The sequence below is a fragment of the Saimiri boliviensis genome, chromosome 7 (assembly GCF_048565385.1).
Source record: "Saimiri boliviensis isolate mSaiBol1 chromosome 7, mSaiBol1.pri, whole genome shotgun sequence".
NCBI classification, from domain to species: Eukaryota; Metazoa; Chordata; class Mammalia; order Primates; family Cebidae; genus Saimiri; species Saimiri boliviensis.
In genome coordinates this window covers 50130526-50156622 of record NC_133455.1, presented here as the reverse complement: position 1 = coordinate 50156622, position 26097 = coordinate 50130526, and the positions used below count along the sequence as shown (strand labels likewise).

Sequence of the window (26097 nt, the reverse complement as noted above, 5' to 3'; positions counted from 1 at the left end):
AAAAATCACTCCTATTCTCCAGTCTCAAGAAGTTTCAAAACTACCGAGCAGACATAAACATTAGCAGACTGAGATCCAGTGGCGAGTGGTTCTCTGCAATGAAGTAGTATTGATTTATTTTAAAAATAGTTGAGAGTCTGGTGGGTGCCAGACGTTATTTTTAAGTGCTCAGGATTCAGCTGGGAACATGGTAGGTAAGGTGTTTTCCTTAGTAAATGTTATTAACAAGTGAGAAAATATTTGAAACAAACAAGTAAACCTGATTAAAGTGCTATGGAAGAAAATTAACTAGGGTATTATGACCAAAAAAAAAAAAGTAGTATGCCAATGTTCCTTGTCAAAATTCAAATTGGGTATTCCAACAACTTCTTTTAACCTTGTCTCATAGCCTCAACAATACAGTATTTATTTATCTATAAACACTTTTAGCATGTGAAAACAGTAATTTTCTCCCCACACAATGCCAGAGATAACATTAGCCTGTTTTTTTTTTTTTTTCTCAAAATGGAAAATAGCAGCTTCTTAAAACATTCATTCAGATGGAGAAAATGAACCTCAGGGAACTTAAATGGCTGGCTCACATTTATGTGACCCAGCAGGGACTTGAATCTAGGTACATTTAAGAAAAGTCTGTTGGAATTCTATGATATGTTAGGGACATGACAAATATGAAAATGAATATGACATAGTCCTGACTTGAAATGTTTCATACAGGACATGGTTTGTTGTTTTTAATCCCTAGGCAGCAGCAATCATGCTTCTTCTAAAAATAACCAAGGAAAAAAATCAAATTCTCACAAGACACATGACACCAGAAGAAAGTTGGAGGCTTAGTGTCAGTCTTTCTTCTGGTTTGATGAACCTCACCTCCAGAAGCCATCAGAGGTTGGTTACCAAATATTTAGTTTACGTAGTTTAAAATGTAACCACCCCTTATGTTTTACAAATGTTTTCTAAGGTAAACAGAAGAACCATAGATTACGATCAAGAAAGACCATTGGCAGGGACCTGGTTACTTTCCTCATGTGTAACTGACATGCTCAGTTTGAAGGCTGAGAAGTGGGCTCTGCACAGCCCCAGTGGTCATCACCAGAGTGTACTCAGCATCATGTGCAAAATAGAGGAAGTGACTCTCTTCACCAGTTTAAATGCAATCTGATTATAGTTTCTCTGGATCATTGATGTGGTGCTAAATGGCTTTCAGAGAATTGGACTTAGAGGGCTAATTGAGAGACAATCCAGCAGATTTCCCTAGAGGTACACTGGATAGATTTTCGAAGTAAAGGGTTGCTGGATTCCTGAAGGTGTCATCTTTTGAATGAGATTCAAAATGGAAGTGTTCATTTTGGGGCTAAAAGGCCTAATATTGGCTAATGTCCACAGCGGGACAGAACAATTAGCAAATTTAGGAAATTGCTCTCATTTATGCCTCCAATAATATAGGTAATATTTGCAAATCCAGTTCTTCGATGAATTCATGTTTAGTCAATGAATTCATATTTATTAACAAATATGAACATATTAAGCATATTTGACTTTATTGTACAAGATATGTATGTTTGGGAGATCACTCACATACATATCACTAGAAAAAACATTGCATTAAAAATTTAATTATTAAAATTAAAATATTAAAACGGGACTAATTCACTAATTATTTTCCTTCCCTATCTTTACTATCTTCCCAGGATCATCATCATCATATATATATATATATATATATATATATATACACACACATATATATGCATATATATACACATATATATGTATATATATACACATATTATATATATATATACACACACACACACACAGTTATCTTGGAAAATCTACTTCTACAGTTTTGTTTTGTTTTGTTTTGTTTTTGGCACGTAAGAATTGAGTCAATCAAGGTTCAAATAAATGAGAACAAAACCCCAGGAATCTCTGTGACATTTATATTCACAATTCCCTCCATGGCTCCCATCCAGTCCTGGCACAGACCAGACCCCTGTGTGGTGCCTAGGAAGTGACCTCGTATGTGCTATTAGTCGGGTAGACAGGGGAGACTAGTTGTTCAGACAGCCCAAATGCAAGCCTCTGTGTAAGCATCTGCTCCCACATTGATGACTGATGTGCTCCTAAATGCAAATTCAAGCTCACTGGGTAAGGCAAGGGAAAAGGAAGAGAAACAGAGAGAGAGAACACGGAACAGTGACACTTAGGATATTAATTAATCAATTAGAAAGCAGATGAATTGAAGAAACTGATTATAAAAGTTCAAATGTAAAAAGCAGGCCAAAGAAGACAAGTTTAGAGAAAAGATGAGAACTTTTAATCTAATTAATATGCCTTTGGTAAAGCATACAAAGTATACTGTGCTAAAACTGACTAAATCATAAGACGACAAGGGAGTCCAAGAGTGTGTTAGATTCACTTCTTGTTCTCTGAAAGGTGAATTCTTAAACTTTCCAACCAAATGGTTCTCTCATCTTTTCTTGAAAATCCCTAGGGACAAATGACTTTGTAGCCTCCTGAACAGATTGACATAAAACTTTCCTGAGGGTAAACCGGATAGCGTAAGATATAAAAGAAATGATTAATTGCTGTGCCATTTTGAAACTTAATTTTTTCTAGTTTTCTCATAAATCATTTTATGGGGACTGTTTTAATTTAGTTTTTATCTTTTTCATAGTAACAGAATTGCAAATATAAACATCAAAATCAGTTTTGTAATAGAAATTTTGGAAAATGCTAGAAATTATTAATAGAAAAATAAACAACCCACTTTGGGAGGCTGAGGTTTGGAGATCGAGAACATCTTGGCCAACATGGTGAAAACCCATCTCTTAAAAATACAAAAATTAGCTGGCTGTGGTGGCACATGCCTGTAATCCCAGGTACTCTGGAGGCTGAGGTAGGAGAATCACTTGAACCTGGGAGGCAGAGGTTGCGGTGAGCCAAGATCGTGCCACTATACTCCAGCCTGGCAATAGAGTAAGACCCTGTCTCCACAAAAAAAAAAAAAAAAAAAAAAAAAAAAAAGGTAGAAAAAAAATATAAGCCACCTGTATTTCTACCAACTAGCATCCCAGAATTAGACTTTCTTTAATTTATTTGGTATCCAACCAGCATCCCAGATGAGACTTTCTTGAATTTATTTGGCATATTTCCTCCTTCACGTTTTTTTGTATGTGCATATGTGTGTCTGTATGTTTGTGTGGCATGTTGGTGTGTATGTATATATATATATATATATATATATATATATATATACATATATATACAGATATTTGTATGTATTTTCACACAGAGAAAATAATCCAAATTTTTACTTTTTGTTTTGTTTTGTTTTGTTTTGAGATGGTGTCTTACTCTGTTGCCCAGGCTGGAATGCAATGGTGCAATCTCAATTTACTGCCACCTCTGCCTCTGGGTTCAAGCTATTCTCATGTCTCAGCCTCCCAAGTAGTTGGGATTACAGACACCTGCCACTACACCCAGCTAATTTTTGTATTTTTAGTAGAGGCAGGGCTTCACTATGTTGGTCAGGTTGGCCTCAAACTCCTGACCTCAGGTGATCCAACCACCTCGGCCTCCCAAAATGCTGGGGTTACAGGTGTGAGTCACTGTGCCAAAGCCTTCCTTCACATTACTAATTCAAAAATTTTGGCCAGGTGCCATTTCTCATGCCTGTAATCCTAGCACTTTGGGAGGCTGAGGCAGGTAGATCATTTGAGGTCAGGAGTTCAAAACCAGCCTGGTCAACACCGTGAAACCTTGTCTCTACTAAAAATACCAAAATTAGCCAGTGATAGTGGTGTATGCCTGTAATCCTGATCATTTGAGGTCAGGAGTTCAAAACCAGCCTGGTCAACACAGTGAAACCTTGTCTCTACTAAAAATACCAAAATTAGCCAGTGATAGTGATGTATGCCTGTAATCTTAGCTATTTGGGAGGCTGAGGCATGAGAATTGCTTGAACTCAAAAGGAGAGGTTGCAGGGAGCAGAGATCATGCCACTGCACTCCAGCCTGGGCAACAGAGTGAGACTCCATCTCAGAAGAAAAAAAAAAAATTAGTCAAAATTTGGATTATTTTCTCTATTTTCTTTCTTTATATGAAAATGTATATAAATATCTGTGTATATGTATATATATATACACACACAGACACAAACATACACACACACATATGCACACACATATAAAGTTTTGTGTCCTCCTTTTATTCTTTTTTCTTTCTTAGAGACAGAGTCTTGCTCTGTAGCCCAGGCTGGAACGCATTTGCGCAATCACAGCTCACTGCAGCCTCCGATTTCTGGATTCAAGTCCTCCCACCTCAGTCTCCTCAGTAGCTAGGACTACAGGCACACACCATCATATCCAGCTAATTTTTTATCTTTTGTAGAGACAGAGTTTCTCTATGTTGCCCAGTAGGGTCTTGAACTCCTGGCCTCAAGTGATCCTCTGGCCTCTCTCCCAAAGTGCTGGGATTATAAGCATGAGCCACTGTGCTCAGGCTACTTTCTTAATTAAACATTACATCATGCACAGTTTTAAATATTGTAACTAGTAACCAAAATAAGATTTTTAAATAGTGCTGTAACAATGTAACATATTATAGTGGGTTGAATGACGGTCCTCCAAAATATGTCTACATAGAATCTGTGACCTTATTTGGGAAAAGAATCTTTGCAAATGTAATTAAGTTAAGGATCTTAAGTTAATCCTGGATTAGGGTGGGCCATAAATCCAATAATACCTGACCTTATGAGAGTACAAAAGTGTCAAAAGCCAGAGAAGGTGGTGGGAAGATTGCAGTGATTTGCCAAAGATTCCAGTTAGGAGATATGGAACCCATTATTCTTCAGAGATTGCAGAAGGAATCAACACCTCCATTGTAGATACTGGCCCACAGAACTGTGACACAATATGTTTTTTGTTGTCATAAATGACCCAGATTGTGGTAGTTTGTTATGACATCCCTAAAAAAATAATACACATAGATAGATCATGATTTACTGAACCATTTCCAGAGAAATTTTTAAGATGAATTTTTTTCTTTTAAAAAAAATTTTGCTATCATAAATGATATTCATTCATTCAACAAATATTCACTATAAACACCTATTACATGCTGGATACTGTTCCAAAAAATTGGGGAAATGAGATATCATGGAACAAGGCAAGGGTTTCACTCTTTGTTGAGCCTAAATTCAATGAGGGAAGACATTATAATCAACACACATGGTAAGTACACAAATTATAAGTATATTGGAAGATGTACTGTGCTATGGAATAAAAAAAAAAAAAAAGCAGAATAAGGGAGTTTGAGTTGAAAGTATTGGATTTGCATTTTAAACAGATTAGTTAGGGAAGACCTTATCGAATAGTTGACATATGAGTAACGACAGATGAGAAGACAGTGGGGAGTTGGCCATGTAGCTATCTGAAGAAGAGCTTCCAGGAAAAAGGGAGAGTCCATGTAAAATGCCAAAGAGTATATTTTTGGGATAAATTCTCAGAAATGTAATTATCAGGTCCAAGTGTGTGGATATTTTTTAACCTCTTGATAAACGTCAAGAAATTTCCTGGAAGATTGCTTCAAATTAGACACTCTGAAAATGCACTTGAGTTACTGTGTCCCCAAATTTCAATGCTGTATATTATCATTGTTTCTATTAGCCAAATAAATTGAAAGGCAAAAAACATAAATGAAAAACTTCATGTTCAAATTTGCTTATTCTGGTGAGAATGTATCATTTTCATGTATCTAGTAATCATTTTTATTTTTTTTCTTTTAAGAAATACATATACTTGGAAATGCATGCTCTTAAAAAATATTGAATTGGGAAATTTTGTGAATAAGGAAAGTTTATTCTGTGAGCTATGGTCTCTAAAATACTGTATACATGTCTTTTCCCAGTTTGAAGCTTGCCTTTTAACTGCTTATATTTACTTTAATACACAGAAATATTTTTAAGATTATATACTAAATTTGCTTTATGACACTTTAAAGTAATACTTTATTATTTCTTATCTCCAAGTAAAGATGGATAATCAAATATATTATTTCCAATTGTTTTCTAAGTCTGTTTTAAAATGAGTGTATTTTACAAGAATACAACAACTTTTTGTGAAGTATGACTAGGAATTTAAAGGCATTATATTTGTATTTCCTAGCAAAATTCAAAACTCAAATGCTCATTTTATGTAAAATATTTAAAATGAAAGCATGGAAAATTCAATAATGATAAGAGTTTAAATACATCATTCTGAATATTTTTCAAAATTTAATTATGGCCATACTATGTACAGCACATATTTGAGAAATCTTAGTTTTAAAATAAATTTTAAACAACACATTATTGTACCTTTAAATATTCAATTTTATCTACAATACATTGTCCTTCATAAAATAAATTGCATATCACAATATTATATACTTAAATATTTAAACAGATCTAATTAGACTTCTTTCAGAGATACTGTATGTTCAGTGCCAGATCACCACATATATATGGTAGTAAATATATACCAGTATATATGGTAACAAAGTGAGTCACATGAATCTTTTGGTTTCCCAGTGCATATAAAAATTATGTTTACACTATGTTGTAGTCTATTAACTGTGCAAAGCATTATGTCTAAAAACAAAAAACCCAATGTATATATCTTAATTTAAAAATACTCTATTGCTAAAAAGAAATGCTAGTGATTATCTGAGCCTTCAGGAAGTCATAATCTTTTTGTCAGTGGAGAGTCCTGCCTTGATGTTGATGGCTGCTGGCTAATCAGGGTGGTGGTTGTTAATTGGGATGGTTGTGGCAATTTCCCAAAATAAGACAATAGCAATGAAGTTTGCCTCACCAACCAATTTTTCTCTTCAGAAAAGATTTCTCTGTAGTCTGTAGCATGCAATGCTGTTTGATAGCATTCTACCCACAGCAGAAGTACAATAAAGCGAAGGGCAATAAAATGAGGTATGCCTGTACACACATACACACACAACGAATAACACATATCAAAAACAGAACAAAATCTAGAACAAAAATGAAATGGATATCTCAAACTCAGAATAATAGAGTTACTCTGATAGAGCATTAAATTTAACACTAAGCTTCCTGACTTAAAGAATATCTGATACAACAAAATCAGGTCTACCTCTGCTATCACATAACAAGTGGCCCACAGGGCTTTTGTAACCTTTGCTTGATTGAATTACTGTCACTGAAATGTTCAGTGAAGCATTTTCTGCTTCCTAGCAGTCTCCACCATTCTAATATTTATAAATAGCAAAGAGCAGCAGGCTGGAAACAAAAACTTCCACTGGAATAACATACTCAAGATTAGCTTATTTATAAGTTCCTGCTAAATAGTCAATCCCCTTTTAGCTGATCATGTTTTCATTATTTTCTAATTTCCTACACTTGAAGGGAAAAAGCACTTAAAAATATTTTAGAGGTGTTATTCATTCAAGATTTTCCTCTGTTTCTATGTATATTCTTACATTTGAAAACTATGCTCATGTGATTAAATGAGAGGAAACATGTATATTTATTAAGTATTTTACAATCTTTTTAAAAATGTTTTCTGACTTTGATCACTAAAGATAAGTAAAAATCACATTATATATACTCCTTAAATCATTTCAATTTTATGTTATCTGAATTGTGTATATAAACTAAATTTAAGCCAAAAATTTCCCACCTTCAAAAGGAAATTTAGATTCATTTCTAAATTATTTGACTTTTGGAGAGCTATAAATATAAAGGCACATTTTGATTATGTACATGTAAACTCTGACCAATCAAGATATTTAAGTGAATATTTTGAATTCTTAAATTTATTCCATAAATCAGTAAAAGAGTATATTCTTAAACAATTTCTAATTCCTCACTAGTAAAACAGTGCCTTGAACTCCCTCTGCTGGCTTTATAAGGGTAGTTTAACTTTAAAAAGTCATTCACATATTTGTAAAATAATCTAGCATAGAAAAACAGAAACACTTTATATATTGTATGACTTCAATAATAATAAAAATTCAAATCAAAGTATACATATCATTTTTCAACCCTAAAAAATACAGTTTGTATCATAAAAAGTGATACTGAAAGGATATTGGTATGATATACAATCACAGTAATCAAAATAGTTTGAGACCTGGAACCTCCAGCCTCAAGCAATCTTTCCACCTCCCCGCCCTTAAGTGCCGGGTTTATATACACTGTATGCTTATATCAAAATATGTCATATACCCCATTACTACATACACCTATGTTCCCACAAAAATTAAAACTGAAGAATTGAAAAAAAAAAAAAAAAAAAAAACAGTTCGACACAGGCAGGGGAAAAATAAAAGAAAGAAAAAGATTAGTGTAAAATGTAGAGCATCCAAAAGAATGTGTTAGGAATTTAAGGAATTGTTACAAGCATGACAGTTTAATCAAGTTGGGAATTAGGAGTTTATTAACAATGCATTCTTAAATAATTGGTCATATTTCTAAGATAAAACAAAGACATACATCTACTTCATACTCTAAACCAAAGTAAATTCCAGATGGAATTTTAAAAGTTTGTATATAAATGATAAATCAATATAATCATTGCAACAATATTTTGAAGAATTTCCTATCTTTAAATGGAAAAGTTCTTTCTAAACAAAACAGGAAGGAAAAAATAGTCATATTCAACTACTCGCATATTTTCATAAAAGAAAAACACCATAAATGACATCAAAGGCAAATGATTGGGGCAAATACCGCAACAGATATGATAGATAAAGGCATAACTTCCCTAATACACAAAAACTTCTATAAATTGGTGAGAAATAGAAAAGGAACTCGATAGAAAAATAAGCAAAGACTTACGCTAAGGAAATTCACAAAAGAAATCTAAATAGTCAAAAACACGAAAAATCCTGCTTGTCCTCACTAATAGTCAAGGAAAATAAAAGTAAAATGCATGGTGAGGATTGAAAGTCATTAATGAGATACTTAAGCCTTGGGCTAATTGGTAAACATTCAAAATATAATAACATCCAGTGCAAACTGCTGTAATCATTTAAAAAATATTTTGGCAATATCAATAAATCAAAGACACACACACACAGAGGCACACAACTTTTACTGAAGTAATGTCACTTGGAGAGTCTCTCCAATATAAACAAAGTACCAACACCAAAGGGCATTCCTCTAGTGACATGTAATGTAATATGCTTGTAATGGCAAAACCCAGAAGCATTCTAATATTAATCAAAAATAAAATATTTGAAAACATTTTAGTACATTATACAATTGTTTAAATAAAATATATCATTATATATATATTTATCAGAAAGAAATCTGTATTGCTAATGATGAATCATTTACATGAACCATGATAACTAATTAAGAAAAGCGATCACAACAATATGACATTTGTACATGATTTTTCATGTTTGGGTGAGCATAAAAGAAGTTGTGGAAGGAAAGGACTTGGTCCTTTATAGTAGCTATCAATGAGGTAGGAATGGAGAGGGTGGGGAAAGATTTTTAACTTTTTAAACATACACTTTTTAATTTTTTTACTACTTAAAATAGATATTAATATTTTTATAATTTAACATCTTAAAAAATAAAATTAGATGGCTAAATTAGGTTTTCATATATATGTTTCAGGATGTAAGTTTTCTGTACATTTTAGGTCATGGGCTTGATCATAATTCCTCTTTATTTTTCATTTATTACCCTCAAAAGGTGAAAGATGTTAACCTTCTAACAGGAAATCTTTCCTTTTATGACTAATTTTTCTCTAACCCCTAATTCAGTAGACTATGCTTTTGCAATTTGAAATGAAACTTTTAAAAATGATATCTTATTCTCAGTGACCTCTCCAAATTCAGAAACAGACGACTGTACTAAGCCTCATTATTCATGGCAATGCATTTATTTCATAGGTTCAATAAGAATCCATTCTTTTTTTTTAACCAGGACACATTTGACAAATTGACAGTATCATCCAGGTCATATTATAGCATTATACTTGATCATACCTCTGTAGAACTCACCATTAAAAAGTAAGTATTTCACTTCACATATGGAGCAAATACCCAGAACGTCCTCACACCAAACTGGACTGTCACCTATTATATGACTTACAAAGTCTTAGTCTTGAAAGTGGTAAGAAAAGTCACTTCCTAGCTAGGAATCTAAGAATATTTGGGTGATTGCAAAGACAGAAAATTCACTCAAATTTATAGACACTGCAATAAATCTTGTATAAAAATACTTTCATTTTTTGTTTTCTATATTCAAAATAAAAGAGCAAAAAAGAGAAATTTAAAAGTCTAATCCTATATTCCTTCTGAAATATTCAGACCAAAGTTAATTTTCTAACCGTAATTTGCTCAAACCTGTATGCTCTGTGAGGCTTATATTAATTAATATTTCTCAATGTACCTATGTAAATAATCAGGTGAAAATATTATGAAACCAGCCAACTTTGTGATTTGGAACAACCTTTAGAAATTACTTATGATCATTATAAGGGGGCACTTAAGAAAAATTATCCAAAGTTTGTAAATAAGGCAAAAGGAGAGTAGCATATCCTTTTAATGTCAAATTCAAACACTGATCAGTTCTAGAAATAGTCCTTTATCTAGATAAATAAATAATTCTATTGTTTAAAGAATTATCTACCATTGATTAAAAACCCAAACTATGTGATTTTAATTTTACAGGTTAATTTGTGTCATTTTGTCTGGTATTTTTTAATAGAAAATATATCCCAGAAATTATGGTTTTATTGCTTTATAGGATATTAACAAGTTTTATGTCTCACTGGCAAGCTCAATCAGTATTATGTCTTCAGTGAGAATATAATTCCTGTTTATTTAAACCAGCTTAGTCTTCTTGATAGTTATCTCACTAATGAGTTGAATAAATTTTGATAGGTGTTCATTTGATACTGTATGATAATCATATATAGTTACAGTATATATATATTTAAGAGATAGAGTCTTGTAATGTGATCAAGGAGTATACTGGAGTATAATAGCTACCCACAGACATGATCATGGTGTGCTACATTCTCAAACTCCTAGGTTTAAGCAGTCCTCCTGCCCCAGTCTCCCAGATAGCTGGGACTACAGGTGCAGGTCACCACATATGCATCTGTATTCAATCTGTCACAATAATAACACATTTCTTTAGTGCCTTGAGAAGGAAGTATCCTCATTTGCTCCACATTAAGGTAAAGTAAAAAGGAGCTGAGCAGATTAATTCAAACATTTCTATCTTTGGGGGCATTTGGACCTCATCCTTTAGAGAATGCCAGCAAAGTTCAGGATTTCCACTTTTTAAAACATAGATTATTGATGAGTCCACACTTTAATCAGTAAACTTATCAAGTTATGAATGTCTTTTTACATACTTTAGTCAAAATATTAAATTCCACATTCTGGGTGAATCTATCCATGACAATGAGTTCAACACAACTGCACCTTACAATTTATCTTCCTTGGTATATATAATCCCTGAAAATCCACTCCCACACACATTGTCTTGCCAATACAGATTGGTGAAGTGCTGAAATTCTTGCACTACTTTTCATCCGTTCTCAGTCTGGAAGAAACTACAGGTGCACTGTGAGAAGAATGAGTTTGTGAGGCAAGTCTATTCATGCAAAGATTTTTATACAGAAGAGATTTGTTCCCTTTTTTACTACCTGTCTTCTATTTGACGAAATTGATGGTGGGACTGGGAAGAACATGTAAATGTTCAGCCTTATCTATGCTGCTCAAATGTCTCTGTCTTGTGGCTTAAAACTGCACCCCTTTTCCATCAGTACTTTACTATCAGCATAAGAGAACTAGAGGTGTTGAGAATTTATTCGAATTAAAACTTTACAACTGTCACAATGAAATCTTGGATTTAGTTCTCTTCTACATATTCCCTCTGGTCATAGGAAATAAGGGCCTCATTCAAATCTAGTCTTAAGGCTTTGTGTTCATCCATACCAAATTATTTTAAATTTTCAATAGCACAATTTCTACATCTACACTCTCTGGTGTTATCAGAAGAAGCCAGGTGACACCAAAAAGTTTATAATTACTGTGTTAGCCATTGCAACTAAGTCTCATAATCACTTGATATCCCAATGCCTCAGCCTCTTCATGTATTTCATCCCATGACAAAAGCTGTAATCAGTTGAGTAATAGTATTGTAACTACACATAATGAATTATCCATATCTCATTTCTTCCCAATACTCCTGAAATACATGAGCAATTTATTTCCCAAATTTGAAGTTCTGTTTCCTGGGGCTGCTTCTGATAACAATTATTGTACCAATCATTGTTATTTGTCAGGTTCCTGGCAGAAAACAGATGATACATATCAACTAGAGAAGAGGTTCATAAAGAAACCATTTACACAGGTACAGACAAGGTACAGGAAAATGACAGGGATGGTGCAGAATCCTGAATATGGTAGCATTTCCAGGTTCCTACTCTCCACCTCCCCAGATACATGTAGACTCTGCCTACAACTTTATTTTACTGTTTCTGACAAAAAAATAAATTGGGAAGTAACCCAAGATTCTCCCTTGTCTACTGCATCCCACTTCAGTTAATTAAATACCAAATCCCATCCATTTCACCTCCTAAATATACATCTAACACATCTTCTAAACACAGTGACCCTGTGCAGTGTGGCATCATGGTTCAATGTATACTGAGTCATGAGAATTTTAGTATAACATTCATTGTATACACCAGAGCTATAGAAGTTCTGTAATAAGGAACTAAGTTGTGTAGATTCTTCTATATCATAATAAAAAGTTTATTTTTCTTTAAATTACAGCAACAGAAAAAAATAGGGGTAGCACAACGCTTTATATGTCTGTAATATTTTTGTTTTTGCAATTAAATGCTCAGCTTTGGAAAAAGCATTAATATATCAGCACCGAAGACATATATTTTAATATGTAGCACTTTCAGTTATAGCACTACAAAAAGAATAAGGAAAGAAGAAACATCCAGCTTCAGAGTTTAAGCAGTCTCATGCTGTGACTACAGAGAGTACAAATTATATATTCTCATCTCATTTTAGAGACCAAAATATATTATATTAAAGCCTAATTTATGTTACAACCTGGGTATCATTAAGTTTAACACAATTTAGGCAGCATATAAACTTACTGAATTCTTTATTTTGATGAATATCACTGAATAAATGTTAAAGTACATTACATGAAATAAATAGAGTCAACATATCCAAAGGTCTCTCTACCTGAACTACTGCACCTTTTTTTTTTTTTTTTTTTTTTTTTTGGAGACAGCTGGAATACAGTGGTGTGGCCACAGCTTGCTGCAGCCTCAAACTCCTGGGCTCTAGACATCCTCCTCTCACCTCAGCCTCCCAAGTAGTTGGACTACAGGGGTGCACCACTGCCCCTGGCTAATTTGATTGATATTTTTCTTTTCTTTTTTTTTCTTTCTTTTTTTTTTTTTTTTGGTAGAGAGAGCTTCTCGCTATGTTGCCCAGGTTGGTCTCAAAACTCCTTGCCTCAAGTGATCCTCCTGTCTTGGCCTCCCAAAGTGCTGGAATTATAAGCATAAGCCACTGTACCCAGCTCCTGCATCACTTAATGACTGTAAGTGTCAAGACAAAGCATTTCTATAGTTCTCTCTGCTTATGTTATGTTACCTACATAATCTGTGTTGTAGTAATATGTATTAATATGAAGTGTGGGTTGCTGCATTACTTGCATATAAAGTATAAGCTAAATTCATGGCTTTTAGTCTTTTTGGTCATCTAAAAAGATCTAGAAGGCATCATTTTATTAATTTTATTTTCATTTTTTAAAATAAAATATGATAAAGTAACCTTCTATGAGACCTCTATAAGAAAAACTAAGTAATATCTATGTACATGATGTCCCACTCTTATATTTATTTATTCTGTTTTTCTTCACTCAACATCTCTCTGGCTCACCTTAATCCAAAAATGTAAGACATACTTATTTCTGAAGAACAATTTTCACTATGGGATAGAACAGACAACTCTCAGAACACTTGGCACACCTTCACCATGTTAAACACTCTTCAATTGCTAGAAAAAAATAGACGTGGACTCTTGAGTCTTTATAAAGCAGTACAGAAGAAGACATTTGTAAAATAAGAATAAATCTGGGTAGAAAGATCAATTTGCCTTTCTTTTCTAAATCCCATAAAGAATTCTTCAGGCCAGACAGGCTTTAATAACTGTCTAGCTTTGGTTCAAAGAGTATGTATCTAATAGAAAGAACAAATATCATGTGTTCCAAGAAAAGGATTCCTTTTTAAATGTCAGAGTAATAGCTCAAGTTTTCTGCTATTCTGAAATTAATCACTGCAATATTAATGGTTCTTTCTGTGCACTAAAAGGGGAAAAGCAGAATTAACCAATACATAGTCCAGGGCCCTAATCTCCCTATGACCTCTGTTTCTCAAACCCACCTTCTTGGGTTCCCCAATATGGGTTTCCTTTTTCTGTTTTTTAAGGCTTAGGGACACAATTCAAAATGTTAATATCTAATGCTCATCTCCTTAAATGAAAAAATAAAATTATTTTATGAAAGCATATTTCCTCCATGAAAGATCTGAATAAAACAAAACCCTCTAGAGAACTAAAAATTTCTAGGAGCATACTACAATATATCAGATATTGAAAAGAAATATGGCAGCTATTTTGCTTAACTTAATTAGGAAAATAAAATATGCTTTATCTTAAAAATCATGGAAATTGTTGTAACTTTTTGATAATCAGGCACTTTTATATTTAAATAAATCTAAATAAAGGATTGGAAAAATAATTATTTTTTTTCTCTTGCTCTCTTTCAGAACTTTGCAATACCATTTTTCTACATTTCCTTTTCAGTAAAATTGATGATTTGGGCTATCCAGGGAAGTTTTTTAAAACGGTCAAAATGGAATACTTTGGAACACATACTTGACATATATTTATGACGATAGTTAATATGCTAAAGCTTCCTAAATACTTAGTTGAACATGACATGTGATATAAATTTCTTTAGTTATTTAGTAAAAAACAGAAATATTGAAAGGAAAACGTATTAGAAGAATATTAAAGATTTATATACACAAATTTCATGACATTGTCTTTTATTTTGGGATAGTCATAATTTAAAAGTTGAAATTTTGAATTAATTATAAGATTATGGCACAAAATTATATAAAATATTATTCAACTATGAATCATTAGAATGCTGATTTAGAATAGTTGAAGATGTAAAAAGATGTTTTTAATATAGTAAGAAGTATAAGAAACACTGTACTATTGGGAAGATGTATATGCATGCACTAATCATTCGTAATTCTAAATCATTTTTCCTTTAAAAAATCTCCATTTCTATCTATGACACTAACATTTATATTTTTCCAGATATAATATTTATATGCATATGCATCCTAAAATTATTCTGCTATTCAGTTTATTCATTAGCAGAATTAATACTGTATAAAAATTTCTTGGTCATCAGATAACTGAGAGAATCATTTTGCATATAACTTTGATACCAGAAAACAAGTCAAGTATGTATAGCTGTTTTTTTAGTTATAGTTTCTTTGGAAACATATACCAGTTTTGTATGTTCTGAATATCTTGTTTTCACTTTTGCAACTGTGAAATGAATTACTGGCTTAAAACAACTTTTATTAATGGATAATGAATATCATTCCTATTTGGAAACAAAATGCTTGAATCAAGTAGGGTACTAAGTTGGAAAATTCTGTACACAAAAAACAAATACTGAGTAATTTAATTTGGATGCATAATATTCTATGCATGAAGCATGTGGATCCTGGATTGCACATAAGTTAATTTATATAATATAATTAAGGGATACAAAGCATGATCATTTTCTCAACTGAGAAATGACAGCAATAATAGTATCTATTGAAGAATTGTTGGGAAGATTAAATGAGACAATGCAGTATTGGATAATTTTAATATTACTATTTTATAATTTTCATATTATTATTCAACCAATGATAGGATTAAATGAAATCATAGGGTTCACAGGGAGATTAAATGAGATAATATTCATAAATCTGTTACTCAGTGCAAGTACTTATATGAATAACAATAAAAATAGTAATTTACTCTCTCAATATGTATAGTACCAGATTAATGGTGTCTCAATATCTACAAGTTCCTCTAACATTAATTTCTTTCATGATCACCAATTACTAATTTGCCATTACTTGGCCTCAAAATGCCTACCTATCTCTCATGTGGAAATACTTGGTAATTGTGTTATGAGAGGGAAAATAATGTGCTTAACATTCAGCAAAGTACTTCCAAAGTCCAGAATGTCCAAGCTCTTAGCTTATATTAATATGAAAATATGTTTAGAAATCTACTTTTGAAAATGGACTCTTCCAGTGAAAAACATTATTACCCTTTTAGTGATGCCTACATTAGTCTACTTAAAGAAGTATCTGCAATTAAATTGAGAAGACTACAAGTTTAATTTGTATCATATACTTAAATATTTATTATTATTTTCATTATTTTGAGACATGGTCTTGCTCTGTCCCCCTTGCTAGAGTGGACTGGCATTAACATGACTCACTGCAGCCTTGAAATCCTGGGCTCAAGTGATTCTCCTGCCTCATCTCCCATGTAGGTGGGACCACGGGCACATGCCACCAAACCTGGCTAATTGGTTGATTGATTGATTGATTGCAGAGGTAGGATCTGAGTTTTGTTGCCCAGGCTGGTCTCAAACTCCTGGGCTCAAGCGATCAACCCTCCTCCCCTTCCCAAAGTGCTGGGATTATAGGCGTGAGCCACCATGCCCAGCCAAATACTATGTTTTAAGTAACATTAAGTAAAAAGTTTGCAAGAATAAGGAGACAAGAGTAATTAAAATATTGTCAGATATTATTTGTAAGGCATCCAGCACTCTTAAGCATCATTTGAGAATTTTTGTATTCTCCTTCAATGGTTATAATTGCCATTATTGATTGAACAAGTTTATACCCTGTGACAATGACAACCTTGCATGATAATATAAAAATGTTATTAAAGATTATTACTACTGCCTCCCTGGGGTATGAGGAAAAGATTATTGATACGAAATATAATGTAATTAAGATCTAAAATATTACAGAGAAAAAAAGTGCAATTACAGGTGCTTCATGTTGACACATATCGGCTTTTTTCTAAAGCAGTTATTATTTTTGGTCTTTAATCTTTTCCTTACAACACAAATGTTATCAGTGAACCTGCCCAATCTATCCATGACGCATTAGGTGGAAAACTGTTGCTAACTAACTGTACTTCATTGCAAACAATACAAAATAGATGTATATTAGAGTTAAAATAATAATAGCTGACATATATGAGCATTTACCATGTGCCAGTGCTGTTCTAAGTGCGTTGCATGAAACACTGTATTTAACCACTTGTTATCTTATCATGTATATATCACTTCAGGTCTACAGTTTCTTACCCATTATTTTGAAAGCCAAAAATCTCTGAAAACTTTGTTTCATTTACTCTCACACAGGTAGAAATCTGACTTGAATTGATATGAAGCTATTTATATTCTTGAATTATGTCTCAGTTTGAAAATTTATTTTGCTGAAGTAATTTTAATATGCCTGAGACTCTGCTGTGACTGTTATATAAATGTATGCTATCCACTGAACTATTTTTTAAATCCTAAATATCCAGAATTTTGAAACACCCTAGATCCCAGAGTTTTAAGGGAAAAAAAGTTATGAATCTATATCATGCTCATTTTACAGAAGGGTAAACTGGGGCATAGAGAAGGAAAATGATTTTGCAAAATTGCACTGCTAGTAAGCAGTTGAAATGTGATCCATTTCCATGTATACATTTAGTATGATTTTAAATGCTTCTTCTATCTGCCTTCCTTTTTCCTTTACTACAAAATCTCAGAAATGGAATGCTAGATACACACCTGTAGATGAATGTCATTTTAAGAAGGAAAAGGATACTATGCTTACTAACTAGCTGACAAAATAATCTATATACCAAACCCCCATGACTCACAATTTAGCTACATAAGAAACCTGCACATGTACCCCTGAACCTAAAAGTTTTAAAAAGTAAATAAAAATAAAAATAAAAAATAACAGACCAGGCTAGGTGGTAGTCCCAGCACTTGGGAGGCAGAGGCGGGTGGATCACTAGGTCAGGAGATCAAGATTATCCTGGCTAACACAGTGAAACCCCATCTCTACTAAGAAAAATACAAAAAATTAGCCAGGTGTGGTGGCACGTGCCGGTAGTCCCAGCTACTCGGGAGGCTGAGGCAGGAGAATCACTTGAACCCAGAAGGCGGAGGTTGTAGTAAGCCGAGAATGCGCCATTGCACTCCAGCCTGACAACAGAGCAAGGCTGTGTCTCAAAACACACACATACACACACACACACACACACACACACACACACACACACACGTAGATGTTTACTACTCCCAATGTTGCTAGCTTTAAAAAAAAAAAAAGTCATTTATCTTGAGAAGATCACACTGGCCAGGCCAAATGAGTTGGTTGAAGCTGGGACATTAATTAATTTCAATGTGTATGTGTGTCAGGGTTGAGCCAACAGGGTGCCAAGTGCTGTGCCAGTTTTTACTGTCCAAAAACCCCACTGTGAATTACTGTATAATAATCAGTCTGAAACGTAGAATTACAGAACAAGCAAAGCCTTCAAACTACTTAATGATATCTGTCTTGGTTGAAATTTCACAGATGGAATTTCTAGAGATATCTATATAGCAGCTTTGGATGGGTGTTAGGAAACAGTTTGTTTCTAGCTCAGAAAGCAGATTATTATGTGACCTTGAATAAATAACTAAGAAGTATTTTACTTCATCTCTTTCCATTTGTAATTTGGAAACTAAACTCATGTATATTTCCTTCATTTAGAATTGGAAATTTGAATTGGAATTTCCAATTCTAAATGAAAGAAATATACATGAGTTTAGTTATTTGAGCCATTTTTAGGAAGGCCTTAGAGTAGTATTTATTATTACTTCAGAGCCTAATCTTGAAGCTCTATGTCCCAGTTTCAGTGTCAGAAGCCAAACTGAGATTTGTCATTTCTGCAGTGTGTTCCAATATAAAACATTTAAGCTGGTTCTCAAAAAGTCTTTAATAGCTTTTTTAAAATGACAACTGAATAATAATTTTGTAATCATAACTCTAAACATAGATTCCAAGCTTAGCCAAACTGTAAATAGGTAAGTTAATAATTAAAACATATTTGTTCCTTCACACTCTACATAAATCATTAATGATGTATCTCAATTTTAGTAATTATTGGAACAGCAGAATACTGCATACTGATAAGCTATTTCAACCAACAGCAAAGAACAGTTCTCACTTTTCATATTAGATTAGTGGTTTCTAATGTCCTAGAACAGTACATATGTCATTACTGCTTAAATTTCTTTGTAAACAAAGGGTTGTGGGCATGACTCGTGTGAGTGGTCCACTTTTTAGGCTACTATTGTAAAAACATCCCTATAAAATTGAAGAGTGCAGATAAGACTTTAGAATTGATGGTAGAGCATACACTCTTTAAAGAATGTCCAATTATAGATCATAATTATTCATATTGCAGAATACGTCTCAAAAATTTTAAGGAGCTAGCCATGGGTTATTGTAAATTCTGTTTCTCTTCTCTGATTCAAAAGTTTGATTTTTTTTCTTACTCCATTAATAAAACATACCAAAAATAAATTTGCCTTGAAATGCAGTTTGGGAGTAAGAATCTAATGAATGAATTTACCAGTAGTTTATCACATTTTACTAGAGAAAAACAGTTATTGTGAATGTTTATAACTTAAGATGATACATTAGTGCCAAATTGTACATAGAAGACAACAAAAGAAATCCAAAATACCATATTCAACATGCAAGCATAAAATGCTAGTCACGTAAAAATGCCAATGTTTTTAAAATAAATTCACTTTTTAATCTACATTTAAAAGCGTAAAAAATAACCTTCAAAATATATAGCCGTGGTGACTCAAGTAGAATTTCCAAAAGATTTTTTCCTACGGATGGCAAGAGGGAATGAATGGTATTAAAGAGGCACTTGACTTTCTCCATTACTGTGAACAGATAATCTGAGGCCTACTCAGATGTAAATCTAACAAACTCAACACTTTTTAACTTAAGCAAGGTTCTGCTACTAGTTTTTCTATTCCTGTTGTAAAATTTTATATATATTACATTAAACATATATTTTATGTGGTGTGTTATATATACATATATGTATGTATAATATTGGAGGCTCCCACAAAAGAAACTTGGAGGAGAAATAGAGTAGATAGATCCTCTATATCCCCAAGATCCTGAACCATCTCTGTTCTGTATTAGGAAAATAAAGTTTCTCAGCGATATTCTGGTGATGGCTATGTCTGAGTCTGTGGATTAAGTAAATACCGAACTGGTTGGATTGTTTGTGTGGTATATTAGAGCATTTAAGCTCCTCTGCTGAGGGAGTTCCCTAACTTGGGATTATAGCATTTGGCTGACTCTGCTTTGTAGGTGATGTTTCCAACGGGTCAAAGTTCATCAGTTCCTTCTTGTACTTTTTCCTCTATCCCAGAGGAAAAGATTTGACAAGTAATTCAGTCAACTCTGGGATATATCATCATTTAAATGACACCATATATCAGAGGTTCAGCCATTGAGTTGTTTCATTGAGATAGTGATTTTCTGAAACCTATATGTCGACATTGTATTGCTAGAAACACAAGAAGTTAAAATTTTCCTTGAACTAACCAACCCACCTGGCCAGTGATGAACTATTTTTGATGGATGAAATATTTCCTTGCCATTTCTAACAGATCCCATCAATCTGCAAGATTGACATAAGGAAGGCTAAATGGCTGTCTCATAATGATCTTATAGAAAGTGTCTTATAATAATCTTTTTATATAAGGTCATTACAAGACACCTTGTAATGATCTTATAGAAAGTCTGTGTGAGCCCTGAGGAGAGGACTGCATGATTATTAACGATAGTGGCAAAATATATACCAGGGAAAATTGTTTATGAAAATTTGGACAGTGTCATCTTTAGTATGTCATTTACTCTTTCTACTTCTCTTTAAGACTAGGGTAATGCTAAAAGTGAATTTTCTGGGTTAGTGGAAAGATCTAACAGAGTTTCTTTATGCTTATTTTCACGAAATGAGTGTTTCCCTTTGGGAACGTATGATTTAATAATATTTTAACAACTGTGACAGTGTTAGCTCTCTGGCAAGGAAAAGCAACTATCCAGCCAGAAATTTTTTACCAACAATAACTAATGTGTGTACATAGCCTAAATATTTGCGCAGTTATATAAAGCCCATTTGTAAATCCTCAAAAGAGTCTTGAGTAGAGGAACTGAACCGCGCCTCATCTTAACAAAGGTACCTGGGGTATGCTTGTTATCTACCATTACTATTTCATAAAAAAGGTAGGTTTTTAAAAATTCTATCATGTGAACAATAATAGAATAATTTGACCTGGTTTCATTGATGGGATTGTGATGTATAGGGCACTAAATCCCCAAATAGCCAAAATCTATTTCTATGGAAAGAGGATCCCTGTGATGGCCAACTTTTCCTTTCAGAAGGTTGAACTAATCATTGTAAGTTAACTATAGCCAGTCAAAATTGAGACATTTCTTCTTCTGAAAGTTTGGTGGAGATAAATGTCCATTGTAAAGCTTACCTTTTAGCTGGGATGTGAAAAGCAGCTCTTTTGGCATGTAACCTTACAAGGGCATTGCCCTCAGATTTTGATCTGCATATGCACTTCTATCTTAATAACCATGATCTCCTTGACTTATTTAATCACTTCCAATAAGTCACTAATATTTTTCCACTGGTATTCAAAATATCTGAAGAGGTCATAAATCCTTCCAGTTTTCATAACATTTCAACATAATGAAAAATTCTTAAAAGCACATCTATTCTCTTTTATCTTTTGCCACAATACAAGCTTTAGTGACAGCTATTAATTCTGCTACCTGGGAAGACAGAATACAATGTAATGAGCTTTAATGGCTGCATTTTCAGTGGATACAGAAAGAAGGAGATGCCATTGTCATTTTTTAAACTAAAAAACCATCTATAAACTATATTAAATCAGAATTAACTAAAAAGGTGTTTATAAGGTCTGAGCTGGGTATGCTTAACTCCCGAGTTATTGCTATAGTTCTGTTTTCCCTTCATCTTGAAGAAGAATTCAAGTTATAAGAGTACAATTTGAACAATGGTAAATAGTGACACACAAAGAAAATAATAGAAGGGATTAATAAATGTAAAAGTTGTTGATAGAGAAATGTTGAGTGTGGTGTGGAAGTAACAGTGATTGCCCAGTACATGCAAACCACAGAGTTAGTGGAAAGCAAATGCCACATTGGCAGAAGCTTTCGCAGGTTTGGCAGCTGCTGTCACCTTCTGCAAACATGAAAATTGGGTTAGGTCTTAGTTACCAAACCAATGGATATGCTAAGAGAGACAGTAAAGAGGCTTCTCTTGAGTTAAAACTAGCAATGCATCATCTTGTCTTTCTTGAACAAAAGAGAGAAGTTTTTAGAGGATTAGGATACCTAAATTAGGACATTGTTAAAGAGAAGAATTCAAAGATGAGACAGCTTTTTCTACTTTTATGTCACAAGGGAAAGGCTCAGGAATTGTCTTAGTAAGTTCATGAGAGGACTAAGCAACTTAAAAAAAAAAAAAAAAGGTATTTATTGCTTGCAACAACCAGTCAACCCTAAAAGTCTTTTCATTGTCTTTTAATTTAGAGCTTTAGTAAAATGGAATTTTCTTAGTTCTAGTGTAGGAAAGAAAATACCCATGTACTGACAGATGATGACTCAACTAATGTTTTCAGTTTCTTGGCAAAATGATGACTTTTCTCTAGATTCCTTATGCCTCTTTTCAGTTAATCTTGAAAAGAAATATGGAGTCTCTGTGAAGTACTTAGATCAAGAGGACACTGAAAAAAATTATCCACATATTGAATGGGAATGGACCCTCAAAGAAAAGTCATTTTGTTTAGATTGAAAAAAAAGTGATAAGGAGTCCATAAATCCAATATGTAGTATAGTAGTCCCCTCTTACCAGTGGGGGATAGGTTTCAAAACACCTAGAGGATGCATGAAGCCATGGATAGTACCAAACTCTATACACATATTATATTTTCTTGATCTGATAACGCAGAAGGCAACTAAGTGACTAAGACAGCATACACTGCTGGGATATGCTGGATATGATTCACATTTCAGGGAGGACAGAATGAGATGGTACAAGATTTCATCATGCTACTCACAACATACAATTTAAAACTTACGAATTTTCTATTTCTGGAATTCTCCATTTAGTATTTTTGGATCACAGTTGACTACATGTAACTGAAACTTTGGAAGGCAAAACCAGGGATGCAGGGGATGAGGAGATGTGGAGCAGCTATGGCATAACTCTCCACATACACTGTTAATTTTCCCACAAAAATAGTGAACAAACATTAGCTGTTTTTATCCACATGTCTACTAAAACATGCTGCACATACATCTACCACTATGAAACATTTACTTCTTCAGCAGTTGGATGGCAAAGACAGAGTCATATTAGAAACTACCAGGAATCTAGAAATCATAACTTTATTGCTTACCCTGAGTTCTTGAATAAATGTATATCCTTTCCCGACAGGCTTCTTAACTGGCTATATAGGAGGAATGCAAGGACTGAGATATGGCTGTCATTATTCTTATAAGGACACAATCATAGATTTTATTCCTGTGATTTATTCAGGTTTGCATAAATATGGGGGATTATAAGGATTTATCTGAACCTTAGTAGGTCAATTGTAAATATTCCTCTCATCAGTACAATCTTTAGCCTGAAGACTAGAAGTAGTCTGATTTAACAGTGTACAAGGAGAGTCCAGTAGATGCAAAGTAAATGCTGTAATTTGAGTTGTTCCAATGTGCTGCCTTCTGGTGTACTTTAATTTCATAATGCCATTACAGAGTAAGTCTTAATAAGTTAGTTGGCACAGAGGCACACAACTGAAATTGTGAAAAGTTAGAAGTCTGGTAAAATAGCCTATCAGTGTTTGCTGGAAACACCCTCTCCAGTTATTTTATTGGTTCTCTGAAGAACAAACTGAGATAAAGTAGTGAAATTTAAGGTAGAAAGTACAGCATGCATATCCCCTAGGAATTGGAAGGCCAAACCTTGGATGGATAAAACACAGAGCAGACAATGGGGTATTACTGAGGTCCTCAGAGGAGCGTCAGTGTTATACCCCTAATTTGACTTCACAGGCTTCTTTCTCCCAGGAAGCTCCTTTTCCACTACACAATCATTTTACAGATGTCCTATTTCCCAAAAAGTTAACTATCTAACTACCATGTGTCTCAGTCATTCTACTCCTAGGTAGTTGCCTAAGAAAAATTAAAGTATATGCCCATACAAGACATACACAAATGTTCATAGCAGCTTTATTTTTAAGAGCCAGGTCAGGCATGGTGGCTCACACCTGTAATTTCAGCACTCTGGGAGGCTAAGATGGGTCAATCACTTGAGGTCAGAAGTTCGAAACCAGCCTGGCCAATATGGCAAAACCCTGTCTCCACTAAAAATACAAAGATTAGTTAGATGTGGTGGTGTGCATCTGTAATCCCAGCCTCTTGAGAGGCTGAGGAAGGAGAATCACTTGAACCTTGGCGGCAAACGTTGCAGTGAGCTGAGATTGCACCACTGCACTCCAGCCTGGGCAACAGAGACTCGGTTTCAAAAGAAACAACCTGAATGCCTGTCAGCAGGTGAATGCATATGCAAATTGTATATATCCATACAATAGTCATGCAGTAGAACACTCAGCAATACAAAGGAGCAAACTTTTGATAAATCCAACAACATGGATGAATCTCCAAATAATTACGCTAACTAAAAGAAGCCAGACAAAAAATAGTTTACAGCATATGATGCTAATTAAATTTTTGAAAATGCATATTAATGACAGAGAGCAGATTAGTGGCTTCCATGGGATTGATTACAACAGGCCATGAGGAAATGTTAGGAAGTGATGGTGATAGGTGGGTGATTGCTGTGATGGATTCATGAGTATATACATGCGTCAAAAGTCACCAAATTGAACATTTTATGTATGTTCAGTCAATTACACCTCAATAAATCTTTCTGTAAAACCCAGGGTCATCAAGCCAGTAAGTAGCATTTCCACCACAGGGCTCTCTAGCAGCTCCATGGGCAATTCAATCAAGTGTTCTCAATGGGAATTATCCAGATACATAAAGAGCACCCAATGTTAAGATGCAAGTAAAATGCAGACGTCCCACCTTCCAGTATAAATCTTTCCTCTTATCAAACTCCTAGTGAGAAAATTAAGTCTATATATTGTTACCTTTCAAGTTAATGTACAAAGACAAAAATAATCAAATTCTCTCACTGTAATCAGGTAAAAGTTTAATAAAATTAAGTCCTTCCCAGTTTCCTATTGTATTCACTCACAGGCACAAATGTTCTTAATGCCTCTGAGCATTCCTTCAGTAGCTGCTGCCTGGGTGTCTTTTACGGATATGGATACAACACATTCATTCAGCACCTCAAAAGTTAAATTCAACAACTCTATGGTATGCCTCAGCTTACAAAAGGTCTGGAAGTTTAATAAAACACCTAAGATAAGAACAATACTTGCCTTATACTCACCAAATTTAAAAGGCAGTTATCCTGTACAAAATTAGGCTCCCAGAACTCAGTAGTATTTACTGCCAAAGACAACATGTAGCAGAAACTTTATAGTAGGAACTCATGAATCTGTAGAGGAAGGATAACCAGCAATCGCTTTAGCCTCATCAAAATGCCAGTCACATGGGCTGCACACTTAAACTAAGGTGGAAGAAATTTGTCATCAAGAAGTTAAACTTTTCACCATGCATTTAGCATGGCACACTGTATTTTGTCTTTCAGAAAGTGTCATTTGAAACACTGATGCTATCTTACAAAGTACAGAATTTGCAGTGGTGCAGTCCCAATCACCAAATCAAAGGAGACCTGACCTTT

The 26097-nt window shown here is 33.8% G+C and overlaps 1 protein-coding gene across 10 annotated transcripts in view; it reads right to left on the bottom strand.

The window, feature by feature from the left end:
• The window catches only part of CCDC59 (coiled-coil domain containing 59), a 148959-nt gene that overhangs the window by 113396 nt on the left and 9466 nt on the right, over positions 1–26097 (bottom strand). For 9 of the 10 annotated variants that reach the window (XM_074402481.1, XM_074402482.1, XM_074402484.1 and 6 more), the window contains exon 5: positions 25744–25851. In XM_074402481.1, the coding sequence (XP_074258582.1) occupies positions 25800–25851 (52 nt within the window). In that variant the 3' untranslated portion in view covers positions 25744–25799. Of the gene's footprint in view, positions 1–6364; positions 25852–26097 lie in introns of those variants that run through there. The other variant, XM_074402479.1, reaches the window with a different exon arrangement.